The 18,417-nt window shown below is 43.7% G+C and overlaps 1 protein-coding gene across 1 annotated transcript; it reads left to right on the forward strand.

The window, feature by feature from the left end:
• Window positions 1-8,675: 8,675 nt before the first annotated feature.
• On the forward strand, window positions 8,676-18,286 carry ebi3 (Epstein-Barr virus induced 3). Its single transcript, XM_033047319.1, has 6 exons — window positions 8,676-8,757; window positions 9,477-9,713; window positions 13,102-13,219; window positions 14,145-14,314; window positions 15,302-15,465; window positions 17,457-18,286. The coding sequence occupies exons 1-6, from the start codon at window positions 8,676-8,678 to the stop codon at window positions 17,607-17,609; spliced, it is 924 nt and encodes a 307-aa protein (XP_032903210.1). The 3' UTR covers window positions 17,610-18,286.
• Window positions 18,287-18,417: the final 131 nt, after the last annotated feature.

Raw genomic sequence — 18,417 nt, forward strand, 5'->3', positions numbered from 1 at the left:
GGTAATGATTCTCAGGCTCCCGTACCACCATCCCGATGGTACAAGTGATAAGAGAGTGTGGCCAAGGTGGTGTGTGTCTTTGATGATAATAACTGCCTTCTTGATGTAGCGCTTCCTATAGATCCCTTCGATGGTGGGAAACTCGGTACTTGTGACAACAGCCTATTATATATGTTCCAACTGTCTAAGTAATCCAGCGCAGAATGGAGAGCCGGCGAGATCGCACCCAATATTGAGCTGTAGTGGCAGTAGGTACAGTATATTGTTGTAGTTCCATGTCATTACTGAGCCGGGAATTGATTTACATTGTAACCAACCTCTTGAAGTATTGTTACACAATGGATGTGAATATCACTAGTTGGTAATTGTCACATTGCTCTTCTTGGGCTATGTTGGAATGGATTGTGTTATGGATGTACTTTAGTAGTAGTGAAAGGTTGAAAATATACATCCAGGTTTTAAGAATGTGGTTAGGTGCACTATCAGGGCTGGACATTTTCCAAGTGTTCACCCTCAAGAAGGATCTTCTATGTTGGCCTTGGAGACTGAGATCACGGATTGTACGATATACAATCAATGTTTTATTGATTACAGCGGTATAAAGTTACGACCATCAGATAGAAAAGTAGAGCTGAGGCCATAGATCAAATCAGCAGTGCAGGTACAAAGGCCTTAAGGGCCACTCCTGATCTTATTTCTTACGTTTTGATCCAGTATATATGCACTCATGTGAACTATTTCAATGTCCTCCCCAGTTTTGCATCTCCAACCATCCTGTGACCTGCTCCCTTTCCTGTGATCTCTTGTCCCAACTATGATCCATCATCTTCATTTTGATCTCCATAACCCAAGGTCTCTCACCCCAACCTGGGACTTCCCACCACTCCCACAAAACAACAAATCTGCTGCCAGTCAATGATATTTAATGAAGTTCAGATCAGTCCTGGCCTTATCGAGTGTCAGGATCGATTGATCATCCACATCCTCCAATTCGATTATTTTTATGACCTATATCGTGGGATAACAAATCCCTTCGTTCAAATCCCACATTGGCAACCTGAATGTAATGTAAATTGAATGTAATGTTTTTGGGTCATTTAGAATCTAACTGCATAATAAACACCAGGTAAGGATTAGATTGTCACAAGAACCCAAATGGTTCACTAATATCTTTAAAGGATAGGAACCTGTCCCCTTTCCCAGCTTAGCATCCACGCATCTCCATGTGAGGGATGCCACTCTTAGAAGAGGGTGTTAGGGCAAATGCTAGCCATCAAAATGCTCTGTTGCCACTTTAATAAGCAATAGTTAGCGACTTCTATGGAGCCTGAGTGCAATAGTTCTCGGTCCAAGATTCAAATCTTTAGACAAGGCGGCATCTTTTGCTAAATACAGGTTAAAATTATAGTACAAACTAATTCTTAACTATGTCAGCAGCTCTGTTGGGAAGTAGAGAATGAAGTTATATAATGACTTCCTAATGCTGCTCAAATTTGAAATACACCTAATAAATACATTCATGAATCATTGCACATTTTACCACAGTACATAAATGATATGCAAGGACTTCGATGAGAGTGACCTGTACTAAAATCTCAGATTAGTCCGCTACACAATTCACAACGTTAAAAACCAAAGATGCTCCTTTGTCATGTTGTAAATACTGTCATTGATCCTGAAACTGTTAAGGAGCATGAGACTTCTGTTCCCCAGATACCTTCTGGAAAACAGGAAATATCTGTATCAACAAGGCAATTTGTTGTTGCTTTCATTTGAAGATGTTATCAACATCCCTTTGACTAACTGCACCCATTTTCTCTGAGTAAACAATTACAGTTCTGAATGGTTGTGCCTCTGTTTCTGGTGGGATTCACATCAAAGGCCTTTCAATTGCAAAGCAATAAAATGATTTTACACTTGTTCTCTGTTCACCTTTTTGTTTATCTGCTTGCCCCATTATCACCACACATTGTTTTGCACCATGGTCACCTTTGTCATTTGACCCCTTCTATCCTCCGCATCCCATTTCTTGCCCCCTTTCCCCTACCATTGTACAGACTTAAAACCACTCGTGAAAAATCTAGATCTGATGAAGGAACATTGATCTGAAACTTCTTCTAACTGGGTTGGAAAATCAATGTGATTAGTTTAGTTTCATTTAGAGACAGCATGGCAACTGGCCCTTGGGCCGACTGTGTCTGCGTCGACCAACGATCACCCGTACACTAGTTGTACGTTATCCCAGATTCACATCCTACACTCGAGGGGCAATTTACAGAAGCCAATTAACCTACAAACCTGCAACTCTGAAATATGGTAAAAAAACCTGAGGAAAAACACGCAAGCAAAGGGAGAATGTACAAGCTCCGTACAGACAGCACCCATAGTCAGAATCGAACCCTGGATTCTGGCGTTGTAAGGCAGCAACTGTCCCACTGTGCCACTGTGCTGTGATCTGGTGAAATTTGGGCTCGCAAGTGTGATCTCACCAACAACCTTCACAGCTCTGGGCAGAGCAAGATGTCACATGTGGTGAAATAACACAGACAGCACAGATCTCATTTTACAGAGGGCTCAGGCATGGAAGTTGGTGTTGAAAGGGTGATCAGACTTGTACGGCACCTTGGAATGTAGACAAGCAACTCAATAAAAGAACGAAGAAGGCATACGCCATTGTGCGCCAAATAAACTGCCAACAGGAATCAGATCTTCAAGTTGAAATCTAGTTTGAAAGCGAATGACAAATGCAAAATATGGCTGGCCATGAAGAATATTGAGAATCGTGGGATTGGCATATGTATTTTTGGAAACTCTGTGTGATTTTGCATCCATCAACTTTTCACGATATCTGTGCCTGATAGGATAGATGAGTGACTATCAGGAGGGGCAAGCAGGTAGTGCAGGAGTGTCCTGTCTCAATCCACTCTCTATAAAGTGTACCATTTAGGGTACTGTTGGGGGGTGGCCTCTCAGAGGAAAGCAATGGCAGCAGCCACATCAGTGGCACTGCAACTGGTTCAATTTCAAGTTCAAGTGAGTTCAAGTGAGTTTATTGTCATGTGTCCCTGTATAGGACAATGAAATTCTTGCTTTGCTTAAGCACACAGAAAATAGTAGGCATTTACTACAAAACAGATAAATGAGTCTATATACCATGATATAAATATATACACACATGAATAAATAAACTGGTAAAGTGCAAATAACAGAAAGTGGTTATTAATAATCAGAGTTTTGTCCGAGCCAGGTTTAATAGCCTGATGGCTGTGGGGAAGTAGCTATTCCTGAACCTGGTTGTTGCAGTCTTCAGGCTCCTGTACCTTCTACCTGAAGGTAGCAGGGAGATGAGTGTGTGGCCAGGATGGTGTGGGTCTTTGATGATACTGCCAGCCTATTTGAGGCAGCGACTGAGAAAGTCAAGGTCTAGATGATCGATAGTGATAGTGACTCTGTAATCAGAGGCACAGTGGTGTTTCTGTGGTTATGAGCCAGAATCCAGGGTGGTGTGTTGCATCCCTGATGCCATGGTTAAGGATGCCTCAAAGCAGGCACTGGATATTATAAGAGGTGTAGGTAGGTGAGCAAGCAGTGATCAGCATCCATATTGGCACTAATAATATTAGCAGGAAGAGAGATGAGGTCCTGCAAAAGAAATTTAGGGAGTTGGATAGAAAGTTACAAACAAGACTGTTTGTAATCTCAGGATTACACCCTGCTAGGGGCAAGAAGTATGAACATTGTACAGATGTACAGTGTTTAGCTAACCTTCTGGTGTGGAAGAAAGGGCTTCAGATATTGTGATCTCTAAGTTCCAGGGCAGGTGAGACCTGCACAAGGATGGGTTGCACCTTAACTGGAGGTGTACCAATATCCTTGCAGGGAAGTTTGCTAGTGCTACTCAGGAGGGTTTAAATAAGTATAGGAGAGGGGGGATTGCACCTGAACAGTCAGTCAGCAGACGGACAGATTGAGGGGAAGTTAGAGGTTAAATCAATTAAATCAAATAGAAAGAATAGGCAGGACCAACATAATGAATACGGTAGGACTGATAGTCTGAAATGTTTTTATTTTAAAATAAGGAGTCTAACATGTAAGACAGAGGAGCTTAGAGCATGGATTAGTACATGAAACTTAGATATTGTCACCATGACAGAAATTTGGTTGAAAGAAGGACAGGACTGGCAGTCAACATTCTAGAGCACATTTGTTTCAGAAATGATAGAGAGGGCTGTAGAATTGTAGGAGAAACATAGAAACATAGAAAATAGGTGCAGGAGTAGGCCATTCGGCCCTTCGAGCCTGCACCGCCATTCAATATGATCATGGCTGATCATCCAATTCAGTATCCTGTACCTGCCTTCTCTCCATACCCCCTGATCCCTTTAGCCACAAGGGCCACATCTAACTCCCTCTTAAATATAGCCAATGAACTGGCCTCAACTACCTTCTGTGGCAGAGAATTCCAGAGATTCACCACTCCCTGTGTGAAAAATGTTTTCCTCATCTCGGTCCTAAAAGATTTCCCCCGTATCCTTAAACTGTGACCCCTTGTTCTGGACTTCCCCAACATCGGGAATAATCTTCCTGCATCTAGCCCGTCCAACCCCTTAAGAATTTAGTAAGTTTCTATAAGATCCCCCCTCAATCTTCTAAATTCTAGCGAGTACAAGCCGAGTCTATCCAGTCTTTCTTCATATGAAAGTCCTGACATCCCAGGAATCAGTCTGGTGAACTTTCTCTGTACTGCCTCTATGGCAAGAATGTCTTTCCTCAGATTAGGAGCATTAGTTCCAAGATCATGTTGTGGCTACACTAAGAGAGAACATCTTTGAGGCCTCATCCAGTAAGGCCATATTGGCATACAGTAGGTGCAATAGTAGATTATACTATTGACCAACCCGATAGCCAGCAGGAGCTAGAAGATCAGATATGCAGACATTTCATGGAAAGATGTAAAGCCAACCTGACTACTGATTTTAGTGCAGGGGATTAGATGGGCTAGAATTTGTTAGGTGTAGATATGAGGATTTCCTGAAACAACATATAGACAATCTAACTAGGGATGGGGCTAAATTTGAGCTTACATTGGAGAATGAGCTAGGCCAGTAATCAAAGTTTCAGTGGTGAGCATTTTGGGAACAGTGACCATAATTCCATACGCTTTAAGATAGTTATGGATAAGGATAAGACTGGACCTTAGGTGAAATTGCTAAATTGAGTATAGCCAATTACAGTGTTAGGCTGGAACTGGAGAAAGTAATTTGGGAGTGACTGTTAGAGGTAAATCTACAATTGACGTGTGGGAGTTTGGTTAGAGTTCAAGGCAAGCACGTTCCCGTGAGGATGGAAGGCAAGGATGGCAAAGTTTGGAAACCTTTGCTGACAAAGATATCATTAGTCAAAAAGAAAAAGAAAGCATATGCAAGGATTAGGGAGGTGAAATCACCCAGGGCTCTTGTGTGATTTCAAAGGAATCAGGAAAGGATTTAAATGAGAGATTAGGAGGGATAAAAAGGACGAAAGAGAGAATTTATGCCGGGAGCCAGAGAAAGTAGGTGAAACACAAAATGTTCTACGCATAGATATTCACCAAAGCAGAGGAGGTGGGTGATGGTGAGATGGGAGGAAAATATTGCATTAATAGTGGGGAAATTATTGGAGAAGATTCTTACGAACTGGCTTGATTCGCACATGAAAGGCATGGATTTATTAGGGATAGTCAGCATGACTTTGTGCCGAGGAGGTCCACACCCACAAACCTGATTGAGATTTTTGAGAAAGTGACAATGATGATTGATGAGGGTAGGGGGGGTGGATGTTGCCTACATGGACTTTAGTAAAGTATTTGACAAAGCCCATTATGATAGACTGGCCCAGAAGATTTAAATTCAGCCCAGGCGTTTGTGGAGGCTAAGTCAATGGATATTTTCCAAGGTGGAGATTGACAGATTCTTGATTAGTAAGGGTGTCAAGGGTTATTTAGTTTAGTTTATTTAGAGATACAGCGCGGAAACAGGTCTTTCGGCCCACCGAGTCCACGCTGACCAGCAATCCCCGCACATTGACATGATCCCCACACAGACTAGGGATAATTTACATTGACACCAAGCCTATTAACCCTACAAACCTGTACGTCTTTGGAGTGTGTGAGGAAACCGAAGATCTCGGAGAAAACCCATGCAGTCACGTGGAGAACGTACATACTCCGTACAGACAAGCACCCGTAGACGGGATCGAACCCGGGTCTCTGGAACTGTAAATGCTGTGAGGCCACAACTCTACCGCTGCTCCACTGTGCCACGGGTTATAGGGAGAAAGCAGGAGAATGGGGTTGGGAGGGAAAGATAGATCAGCCATTATTGAATAGTGAACTTGATGGGCCGATTTATTCAGGTGGAGTCTATTTCTTAAGGAAGTAATTTACAGCTGTTTATGTAAAAGTAGAGATTAAGCCACAGTAAACTTCCAGGCAAACTCCAATGGTTAATCACAAACTAAATAAGGAAACAAAATCTTTGTAATTACTTAGGAATTTGTCAATAATTGTCGAGTAAAATTAGGTTGATTCTGCATTTTGAACTCAACCTTTTACAGCGGATAAAGGGCAGAATTGCAGCAAACTTTCCTTTTTCCAATCCTTTCCCTGAAAGAGTAAGTATTTGCTTTTGCAATTGAATTTTGCAATTAGTTTTGCATTGAAAAGAAGTTGAAGCATTGAGGAGATGAAGTATACTCTAAAGAACAAGTAAAACAATGCGATCCGACCAGTTAATGGTTTAAAACATTTCAATACAATTGAGCTTTGCAGCTGCAATATTGAAGGTGTTACTTCCCCTGAAAATGTTGGAGAGTTTTGTTGAATTGAAGTTAGTGCAGGGATACGATGCAGTGATGTGAGTTGGAAAGGATTTTTTCTTGTTCCAGATTGTAGCAAGTGGTGCACATTGTTTTCTCTGCGCTTATTCTTCAGACTACTTAAGCCAGTCAGTACAAATGGATATGGTATGTTCAGTGTATTTCTATATGTTTAACAATGTGCTCAGCTGTATACTAGTATTTCTGCACTCATGACAATAAATAATAATATTGTGAGCTCGTGTGGCAGTGCAATGTGGCTATGTAAATGTAGTAAATTATCTGCACCTAAAATGGTAGACAATCAATTCAACAAATCTTTTTTAGGAAGAAACAACCTCCCAGATTACTAACAATTTCTTGGCAGTTAAGGGACTGTCCCACTGTACGAGGTAATTCAAGAGTTCTCCCCTGATTCGAGCTCGTGTAATGTACGTAGCGGGTACGCAGGAGCTTGTGGATGTCACGTAGCGGCTCGTACAAGTAACGGTAGGTACTCGGGAAATCCGGTAAACTCGTGACGTTTTTTCAACACTGCGAAAAATGTCCACGAGTAAAAAAATACTCGTGATGAAAAAAATTGTTGCTTTTTACTCGTACGAGCCCCTACGTACCCGCTACGTACATTACACAAGCTCGAATCAGGGGAGAACTCTTGAATTACCTCGTACAATGGGACAGGCCCTTTAATGTGCTTGCTAGGAAATGTTTGATTTGGCCTTTCATTGCCAACATCAGACCGGGAATAATGATTAGGTGGCGAATGAAGCCTGACGACTCTTCAGAGATGTATCAGAGCGGGATACCACAAATGTGATTGTAACATTTCCTCCCCAACATCCCTGCCATCAGACACCAATATGAAAGTCAGGACAGCTTATGCTGTTGGCTCATTTTCACTAAGAACTTAATTAATACCATTCAGTTTTGCTAAGAGCATCCTTACAACATACAACTTGCAATACCGAAACAAAGTGCCATTATTTGACACTGAGCTCTTCTTCTTCTTATCGAGTCCACACACAGGATTAGAAGTTGTTCAGCCAGAGCTGAACACACCTCTCGGCATCTGCATACAATGGTGTCTGTCTTGTCGCTTCTTGTGCTTCTTGTGCGTGGTGGTGGAAAGATTGGTGGAAACAGGGCTAATGTGAATGCTCTTTCCTTGACCACTGAGCTGCAAAAGAGGATATCAGAGGAAATTTACAAAGGTTTGGCCAAAGGGATAGAATTTAAGGAATACCATTAATATGAGTGTGTGAATAAATCGAGGGGTTGAGTTGTGGAATGTCAATGCGTTAAGTCTGCTGTTGTGGAGAGGTTAAACTTGGGAATGCACAGAACCACAGTGGCAAGGGTGCATGTACCTTGAAGGTTTGAGGGGCTGGAGCAGGCTACAGAGACTGCGGTGGGAGGGTGAGACGATGCTGTATCCAGAAAATAAAGGCAAGGATTTTATAACTGAGGAGCTGGTAGAGTAGGAGGCAGTGTATGTCGGCAAGTTCAGCTCATGGAGTCATACAGCACAAATACAGGACCTTCGGCCAGATCCGTCCACGCCAACTAGGTTTTAGAACTGAGAACAGTTTTTCAGCTGCCTCTGGCAATTCGATTCATTTGTACCACACTCTGTCACTGGTCTCTCTGATCAGTGGAACTTTGTTCCATTCGCCTCACTATAGTAGTGGCTATACTCTACCTTACAACCTCCCTAGAGCATAATAGTGGTGTGCAGGTGATTGCCACAATGTATTACTTGTGCTAATTTGGTGACTTGGATCTTTCGGCTGCTGATCCACATATAGGTCTCCAAGCCGTAAATGGAGCTACCCATCATCCTTTGTGCTGTGATGGTGCTGCTAAATACCAGTGGTGCAAAAGAGGGTCAACACATCATGGCTGGTGAGTAATTATCTGCACCCGTTTAATACGTCCAACATGCACACCAGAAATGTTGCATGCTTCATGGCTTGTGCATTATTGCTATGCTGTAGAGAACCAAGGAGGACTTTCAACATCGGCATGGGTGTAGGTAATGTAGTCGCAGATTATTTTCCGTTCTTGTTCCCAGAAAGGAAGACTGGACAGTCTGTACACAAGATGATTGGATATCTTGTAGCAAGAGGCTTTTAGATGGGCACATAGATGTGCAGGGAATGGAGAGATATGCATTTCATGCAGGCTGGGGAGGTTAGTATAACTTGGCATTAGGTTCAACATGGATGTTGTGGTCTGATGGGCCTGTTCCTGTCCTGTACTATTCTATGTACTATGTTCCTTTCGAATGAATGAATGAATGAATGAATGAATGAATGAATGAATGATACTTTATGTAGACTCAATAAGAAAAGAAAATGATCCATGCCCATTTTACCTACATCCATGCAAACGCTATCAGCCTCCTCATTTTGTGATGACATAGCAAGAATGTAATTTCATATCTTCGACCTACAACATTAATCCTTTCTCTCTTCCCACAGACGTGGCCTGGCCTGTTGAGCAATTCCAGCAGATTTTGTTTTAATTTCAGATTTCCATTATATGCAGATTTATTTTTGATTTACACGCATTAATTATTGATTGTCATTGAAGCTGGTGGTGTTTCCTGGTTGAATTTAAAGGTGCTGTCACGTACTATGGGGAGATTGGGAGGAACATCACTCTGAGTTGCAACGTCTCAGCCAGTGAAGCGGCAGAGTGGAGGCTGAACAACTCGCAGATCACTGAGACCACAGAGGTTCATCTGACTGGAAACGACCTCGCCATCTTCAGTGCTCATCCATCCAAGGAAGGGGAGTACAGCTGCCACAGCCTGGAGACAGGCAACACTTACAGCAGAATCTATTTGCTACTGGGATGTAAGTACATTCAGTGGAACACCATTTGCCAAACTGTCCTTCTTTTAGATGCACTATATCTTAGGACTTTGGGGAGTGTGTAGAGAAGAGGGATCTAGAAGTGCAGGTACATAGTTCTTAGAAAGTGACATCACAGGTAGATAGGGTGGTGAAGAAGGCTTTTGGCACATTGACCTTCATCAGAGTATTGAGTATAGCAGTACGGAGGTTAAGTCACAATTATTCAAGACACTGTTCAGGCCACATTTGGCGTATTGTGTTCAGTTTTGGTTACTCTGTTATAGGAAAGGTATTGTTCATCTGGAAAGGGTACAGAGAGGATTTATGAGGATGTTTCCAGGACTTGAGGGCCTGTTCTAGGGGGAGGTTAAACAGGCTAGGACTTTTATTTCTCGGAGCACTGGAGGATGAGGAATGATCTTATCGAGATGTAAGAAGCTCATGAGTGGATTACATAGAGTAGATGCACAGAATCTTTTAAGGTGAGGGGGGCAATATTTAATAGGAACTTGAGGGACAACTTTTTAATACAAAGGGTGATGGGTGTATAGAACAAGCTGCCAGAGGAGATAATTGAGTCAGGTTTTATCACGTTGTTTAAAATAACTTTGGACAGTTTCATGGATAGGATAGGTTTCGAAGGTTATGGGCCAAACACAGGCCGGTGGGACAAGTGTAGATGGGGCATGTTTGTCAGCTTGGGCAAATTGGGCTGAAGGGCCTGTTTTCATGCTATATAACTATGACTCTATGACATCTTCATATACATGGAGAGAACCACTTTCAACAACATCAGGATATGCAACATTGACAGTCAACTTACACCCACTCAAAATATATATCTTAATGTATACCTCAATTTATAGCTCACCGATTTACACACCCTCAACAACGTCAATTGGTAAAGCTCACCCTTACACTTCCCCCCATATCCCTTGACTCCGCTATCTTTAAGAGCTCTATCTAACTCTTGCTTGAAAGCATCCAGAGAACCGCCATCTGAGGCAGAGAATTCCACAGACTCACAACTCTCTGTGTGAAAAAGTATTTCCTCATCTCCGTTCTAAATGGCTTACACCTTATTCTTAAATTGTGGCCCCAGGTTCTGGACTCCCCCAACATTGGGAACATGTTTCCTGCCTCTTTCATATCCAAACCCTTAATAATACAGGATGGTGAACCTAACATTGGTGAATACATTACTGGAGGGGATTCAGAGGAAGGATTTATTGACATTTCGAAAGGGTTCATTAGGTATAGCCACGACTTCGTTTGTGGGAGTCATGTCTCATAAATTTGATTGAGTTTTTTGAGGAGGTAACAAAGCAGATTGATGAGGGCAGGGTGGTGGATGTTGTCTACATGGACTTCAGCAAGGCTTGTGATAGGGTCCTGCATGGTAGACTGGTCTGGAAGGTGAGATCACAAGGGATCCAGGATGAATTAGCTAGTTGGATACAAAATTGCCTTTGTGGAAGGAGTCAGGAGGGTGGTAGTAGGATAATATGTACGTTTGCAGAAGACACCATATTGGTGGTGTGCTGGGCAGTGAAGAAGGTTGTCTAGGGTTACAACAGGTTCTAGATCAACTAGGAAAACAAGCAAAGGAATGACAGATGGAATTTAACTCTGGCGAATGCAAAGTGATGTGTTTTGGGAGATTAAATTGGGCCAGAACATATGTAGGAAATGACTGGGGCCTGGTGAGTGTTGCAGAACAGAGCAGATCTCTGAAAGGGATGACACAGGTAGACAATGTAATGAAGAATGTACACAGATTATTTGCCGTCATGAGACAGGGGATTCAATACAAAAGTTGAAAAGTCGGGTCTGAAGAAGGGTCTCAACCCGAAACATCACCCATTCCTTCTCTCCAGAGATGCTGCCTGTCCCACTGAGTTACTACAGCATTTTGTGTCTATCTTTGGTTTAAATCAGCATGTGCAGTTCCTTCTAGACAAAAGTTGGACTGTCGTGTTACAGCTGTATAGGATGGGGGTGAGACCTTACCTAGAATATTGTCTGCAGTTCTGGTCACCCAACTATAGACACAACGTGACTAAACTGGAGAGCATGTAGAAAAATGCACAAGCATGTAGCTGGGACAGGGGTGTTTGAGTTGGCTGGGCTGAGTGCTTTCGTTGGAACAAAGGAGACCGAGGATTGAATTTACAGAGGTTTATAAAATCATCAGGGGCATAGATAGGGTCGATAGTCAAGTCAAGTCAATTTTATTTCTATAGCACATTTAAAAACAACTCTCGGTGACCAGTGCTTTACATCAGTGCAGGCACTAACGTGCTCCATACAGTGGTATATAGATCAACAATACATACATAAATACATACATACAGTGCTCCCTCACAGGACCTCAAGAAAGGCTTGTGAGTAGAAATGAGTTTTAAGTCTAGACTTAAAAGAGTCGATGGAGGGGGCAGTTCTGATGGGAAGAGGGGATGCTGTTCCATAGTCTAGGTCCTGCAACCGCAAAAGCGCGGTCGCCCCTGAGCTTATGCCTAGACCGCGGGATGGTTAGTAACCCCAAGTTGGCCGACCTGAGGGACCTGGAGGTGGTATGGTGGGTTAGCAGATTTTGGATGTAGGTTGGGGCAAGCCCGTTAAGGCCTTTGTATACATAAAGGAGGAGCTTGAAATTGATTCTGAACCGCACTGGGAACCAATGGGGAGAGGCCAGAATCGGGGTGATGTGGTCCCTTTTTCGGATGCCTGTCAGAAGTCTCGTTTTGGACCAATTGCAGGCCAGACAAGGATGATTGGCTGATGCCAGTGTAAAGGGAGTTGCAGTAGTCAAGGCGGGAGGAGATAAATGGAGGGAGGTCGTCAAATTGGAGGAACCATTTTATTTTAGCTATCATCCGAAGCTGGTAGAAGCTAGCTTTTACCACGGCATTGACTTGTTTGTCAAATTTCAACGCGGAGTCAAATATCACGCCAAGGTTTTTGACGTGAGGTTTGAGTAATGGGGTAAGGCTTCCAAGGCTGCCTGCTATCGTTTTTATGGAGTCCGAGGGGCCGAGTAGGATGACCTCAGACTTCAGTAGGATGATCTCAGATAGTCACAGCGGTGGATCTAGGGGACAAGCTGGGTGAAATACACCATGGCTATTATGTACAGTGCAAGCAAAGAGAGGCACGCAGCCTGTCACAGTGAATGGTGCCTTCATACTTTGAGGACAATATCCTAAAGAGTCGACGGTTTGCCATAAAAAGTTGTAAATTAAACCTATGTGAATGGAGGAGGTCCTACAATCTGTTACTGATTCTGAATCTGTTTACAGTACTACCACTGATTCTGAATTACTGATCACAGAGATGGATTTGGGTCACTACCATTCCACGTCTCAATTTTCCTCATTCTTATTTGCAGATGTCCCAACAAAACCCCAACTCAGCTGTTGGTCAGTCAGATACCCATTGAACGTGGTCTGCACCTGGAATCTGGAGAAGCCAACCAACCTCCCCACTGAGATGAACACCACATACAGGTGATAGATTTACAACAAATCAGGGAACATCTCCCTGCTGGCATGTTTGTGTGTGAGAGATGGGGGTAAAATTAGCCCATTAAGACATAGGGGCAAAATTAGGCCATTCGGCCCATCGAGTCTGCTCTGCATTCAAACATGGCTTATCTATTTTTTCTTCTCAACCCCATTGTCCTGCCTCCTCCTGTGACCTTTCACACAATCACTAACCAAGAACTTATCAATCTTCACTTTAAAAATACCCAATGACTTGGCCTTCACTCCTCAGCTCCATTCCAAAGGTTTGTCCTTTTATTCTGAGGCTGTGCCCTCTGGTCTTTTCCACTACTGGAAGCATGATCTCCACATCCACTCCACCTGGCCATTTCTGGATCATCAATTTAGAACTGTCCTTGGCAGGAGGGAGGTGAAAGGGAAACTTATTTATGGAGGGAATTGTTGGAACATTGCCACGGGAAAACCAGGATGCTGTAAAGGATGCTGGGAATACCTCCAGGGAAGTGATCGTGAGTCCAATCAGAGCACAGTGTCCAATGGCCGGACTCTGATGGTAGGTCATTATTCAAGATCATGTCTGTGTGTGTGTGTGTGTGTGTGTGTGTGTGTTAGTTGTGTGTGTGTGTGTGTGTGTGTGTGTGTGTGTGTGTGTGTGTGTGTGTGTGTGTGTGTGTGTGTGTGTGTGTGTGTGTGTGTGTGTGTGTGTGTGTGTGTGTGTGTGTGTGTGTGTGTGTGTGTGTGTGTGTGTGTGTGTGTGTGTGTGTGTGTGTGTGTGTGTGTGTGTGTGTGTGTCTGGTCTGTTGTCACAATAATGTGCCTTTAACGCCACAGTAAGTAAGAATTTAATTGTAAGTTTCCTGGTGCATATGACTATTAAACATTCTCTCTTGTTCTATTTTGCACAATAACATTCCCATATTTCTGAAAGTTATGGAAGAGAAGGTGTTAAAACCTGCTCGAGTGCCGGGCCGCTGCGGGGCAGCTGTACAATAAAGGACATCAAACTATTTTCGAAGATTCCCTACAAGGTGATAGTGACAGCAACAAACCCCCTGGGATCCCGATCCACCATTAAAGAATTCATTGTGGAGAAGATAAGTACGTGGCAGAGTCAATCTATTCCAGGTTCAAAACATATATATATTGACCCATGTGGCACAAGTTTCGCAAGTAAACACATATGCGTTAAAAATCTATTGTTCCAGTTTCGGGAAACAATACCACATGATTAATTTTGAAACATATAAGATTGTTAAGGGCTTGGACACGCTAGAGGCAGGAAACATGTTCCCGATGTTGGGGGAGTCCAGAACCAGGGGCCACAGTTTAAGAATAAGGAGTAAGCCATTTAGAACGGAGACGAGGAAACACTTTTTCTCACAGAGAGTGGTGAGTCTGTGGAATTCTCTGCCTCAGAGGGTGGTGGAGGCAGGTTCTCTGGATGCTTTCAAGAGAGAGCTAGATAGGGCTCTTAAAAATAGCGGAGTCAGGGGATATGGGGAGAAGGCAGGACCGGGGAACTGATTGGAGATGATCAGCCATGATCACATTCAATGGCGGTGCTGGCTCGAAGGGCCGAATGGCCTACGCTTGCATCTATTGTCTATTGTCTAATTTTAGACACTGCCTCTGGTGGGTAGATGAGTGGAAAGTTGGTGTACATGTGAGAGAAAATCAGTTACAGGGAAACAACTGTTTGAAGAGGACTGATGCGACACCTCTGAGAGCCAGCATAGACCTGATGGGTTGAATGGCTCTTGTGTCGAAAGGCAATATGAGAAAATGTGATATGATGGGTGGGACATAATTCACTCCTGGGATATCAGGATTCCCCAGCTGGTTGGAAAGTTTTATGCTTGCATTAGAGACATTTATGTTGATTAGGGAGAGCAGTCAGGGCCTCCAGCATGGCCGGTAGCATCCATGTTTTGTGTGTATGTGAAAAAGCCACAAATTGCTACGTAAGCCAATGTACATAAACCAGTCAGTTGACACTCTGAACAAAAGATTTATTTACATTTAGCAGGGTATAAGTCGAAGGACATGGCTTTTGTCAAGAATCCTAAATGTGTCTCTCTCCTCCAGTTAAACCGGACCCGCCGGCTGATGTCAGCCTTTCTCCAGTACCCAACCAACGTAAGAAGCTGCTGCTCCAATGGAAGCCTCCTGCAACCTGGCCCAATCCACAGCTATTCATGCTGAAATATATAATAAGATACTGGCAAGCAGGATCCAACAGACCCAGAATGGTAAAAGCAATGTTTTCTGTCATCTTTAGAGGGATGTCAGGGTGGCACAGTAGTGCAGTAGTCGAGCTACTGCCTGACAGCGACAGAGTTCTAGGTTTGATCCTGACCTCGGGTACTGTCTATGTGGAGTTTGCACATTCTCTTTGTGACCAGGTGGACTTCCTCCGGGTGCACCAGTTTCCTCCCACATCTCAAAGTGCGGATTTGTAGCTTAATTGGCCTCAGTAAATTGGCCATCGTGTGTAGGATAGAGCAAGAAGAGGATTGAGCAAAGCGGAGTTGGAGGACACCATGCAGCTTATCAGTGACTATTTCATCTAACTGCACCAGCCACAGGCATAGACCCAACCCCATTCACCAACAGTTGCTTGACTTGGTTTCCCTCTGATACCTGACCTGCACAGTTCCCAACCTCAAGGGATCAGTTTTAACTGCTGCGCCAGGCTTCCACCTCCCTCTGCCAGTCTAATTAGTCTCACCCCCACCCGTTCTTGACTCTTTTTGACTTTTGGATATCACAATGATTAGGTTTCACACATCGATCTGCGGTGGGCCCTCGACATAGTGTGGGAATGGTCTCATAAAATATAGAACATAGAACAGTGCTGAATAAAGACACAAAAAGCTGGAGTAAGTCAGTGAGACAGGCAGCATCTTTGGAGAGAAGGAATGGGTGACGTTTCGGGCCAAGACCCTTCTTCAGAGCCTGAAGAAGAAGGGTCTCGACCTGAAACATCACCCATTCCTTCTCTCCAGAGATGCTACATTTCCCACGGAATTACTCCAGCTTTTTGTGTCTACCTTCGGTTTAAACCAGCATCTGCAGTTCCTTCCTACACATAGAGCACTGCACAGGAACAAGCTCTTTGGCCCACAATGTTTGTCCCGATCACATTGCCAAATTAAACTTATTTCAACTGCCCGCATATGTTCCAAATTCTTCCATTCCCTGCATGTTCTTGTGGCCTGCTAAATGCCTCTTAAGTAATATAATCGTGTTTGCTTCCACCACTTCCTCTCCCACCCTGCTCGAGCAGCAGGCACCAACCACTGCATTAAAAACAAACTTATTTTACACATCTTCTTTAAACTTTCCCCTTGCACCTTAAACTAATGCTTTCTAGTACCTGACATTTCTACTTTGGCATAATACTCTACCCATTCTACCTTTACCTCGTATGATTGTACAAACTATCACCTTTCTCCATGCCCTTTTGTATCAGCTGTTAATTACAGATGTAGAACTGGTGTACATAAAAAGACACAAAGTGCTGGATTAACTTAGTGGGCCAGGCAGCATCTCTGGAGAACATGGATAGGTGACGTTTCGGGTCGGAGCCCTTCTTCAGACTTAAACTTCAGACACAAATCAACCTCCCATCTCTTGAAGATAGACACAAAATGCTGGAATGACTCAGCAGGACAGGCCCAATCTCTGGAGAAAAGGAATGGGTGACGTTTTGGGTTGAGACCCTTCTTCCTTCCTACTCCCTTCTATTGACTCAATGCCTCATTGACCTCATGCTACCTCAGTAAGGCCAGCAGCATAAACAAGAGTGAATGTTCCCTGTCCACTCCCTCTTCTCCCCTCTCCCATCAGGCAAAGTATAGAAGTGTGAAAACACACACCTCCAGATTCAGGGACAGTTTCTTCCCATCTGTTATCAGGCAACCGACCATCCTAGAACAACCAGAGAGCAGTGCTGAACTACTATCTACCTCATTGGTGACACTCAGACTATCCTTGATACGACTTTGCTGGCTTTACCTTGCACTAAACCTTATTGCCTTATCATGTTTCTATACACCGTAAATGGCTCGATTGTAATCATGTTTTGACTTTCTACTGACTGGTTAGCTGGCAACAAAAGCTTTTCACTGTACAAGCGACAATAAACTAAACCACACTAAAACCGTTGAGCAATATCCTATTTCTCGGTGTCCACATTGCCTTTGGACTTTGGATTAATTCTTCCTTTTATGTCCCACAGATTGAGATCCACAATCTCACCAACTACACTCTGAGTGGCCTGCGATCCAGAGCAGTGTACTTCGTACAAGTGGCAGCAAAGGATTTTGTTGACAATGGCCAACCCAGTGAGTGGAGCCCGACCGTCTCTGCACGCCTGTGGTCCAAGGAGTGACACTGGCTCCTCTGAATCTATGCATCTTCCTGCTGGTAACTTAGTTTTACTAGCATCTACAGTCGGAAGGAGTAGATGTGTAGACTTGGAGCGTTTATCTAAAGAGTTCCTATCGAGGCATAGTGTCCGCAATTTAGAACATCTCTTCTTTGTGAATCAAACGCTTCTTAAAATGTTGAGGTATATATAATGCTGTGGGCAGCAGTGACATGTTTGTGAATTAAATCCTCGTTTGTTCCATAAAATCACAGGCAGGGGGCGTCATTGTGAAGATTGGTGCACTCTCCTCCCTGTCCTTCCAATGAATCCATCATACAGTAAACCCTTGTTTCAACTGACCTCTTTAAAACTGATTTTAGTTACAGTGGACGGACCTACTGATGGCTGGCAACACCACCCCCGACCCGCATTGCCTCCCCGATCACTTCAGGCTGGACCCACTACTGCAACTGCCAGCCCAAACAGTGTCCTCGGCCACTTCCAGGCCACATCTGCCATCTCACATGCACTCCGGCAGCCCGCGGGTCACGACCATTGACTTCACCAATTCTTCCCATTCCTGCGGCCACCAGCAGGCTTGCCATCAACTCACATGGATTCAGGGCCTAGTTCCAGACTGAGTCTGAAGAAGTCTTGACCCAAAATATCACCTATCTATGTTATAGGAGACAATTGGCACCGACGGAGACCATCCCCCCCCCCCCATCCCCCCCATCCCCCATGGTCCATTATAGAATGCAACTCTTGGTTCCGTTTTTCCCTTTCTATTAATGCATTCTGGCGTGCTAATCATACCCCAGCAGCCTGC

Source organism: Amblyraja radiata, chromosome 29 (genome assembly GCF_010909765.2).
Source record: "Amblyraja radiata isolate CabotCenter1 chromosome 29, sAmbRad1.1.pri, whole genome shotgun sequence".
In the NCBI taxonomy this organism is placed as follows: Eukaryota; Metazoa; Chordata; class Chondrichthyes; order Rajiformes; family Rajidae; genus Amblyraja; species Amblyraja radiata.

Bases quoted from the DNA above. Each gene is read 5' to 3' on its own strand.
- ebi3 (XM_033047319.1), top strand. From the start codon at position 8,676: ATGGAGCTACCCATCATCCTTTGTGCTGTGATGGTGCTGCTAAATACC. The intron at 8,758-9,476 runs GTGAGTAATTAT...TTGAATTTAAAG, and splicing joins GGGTCAACACATCATGGCTG to GTGCTGTCACGTACTATGGG. The intron at 9,714-13,101 runs GTAAGTACATTC...TCTTATTTGCAG, and splicing joins AATCTATTTGCTACTGGGAT to ATGTCCCAACAAAACCCCAA.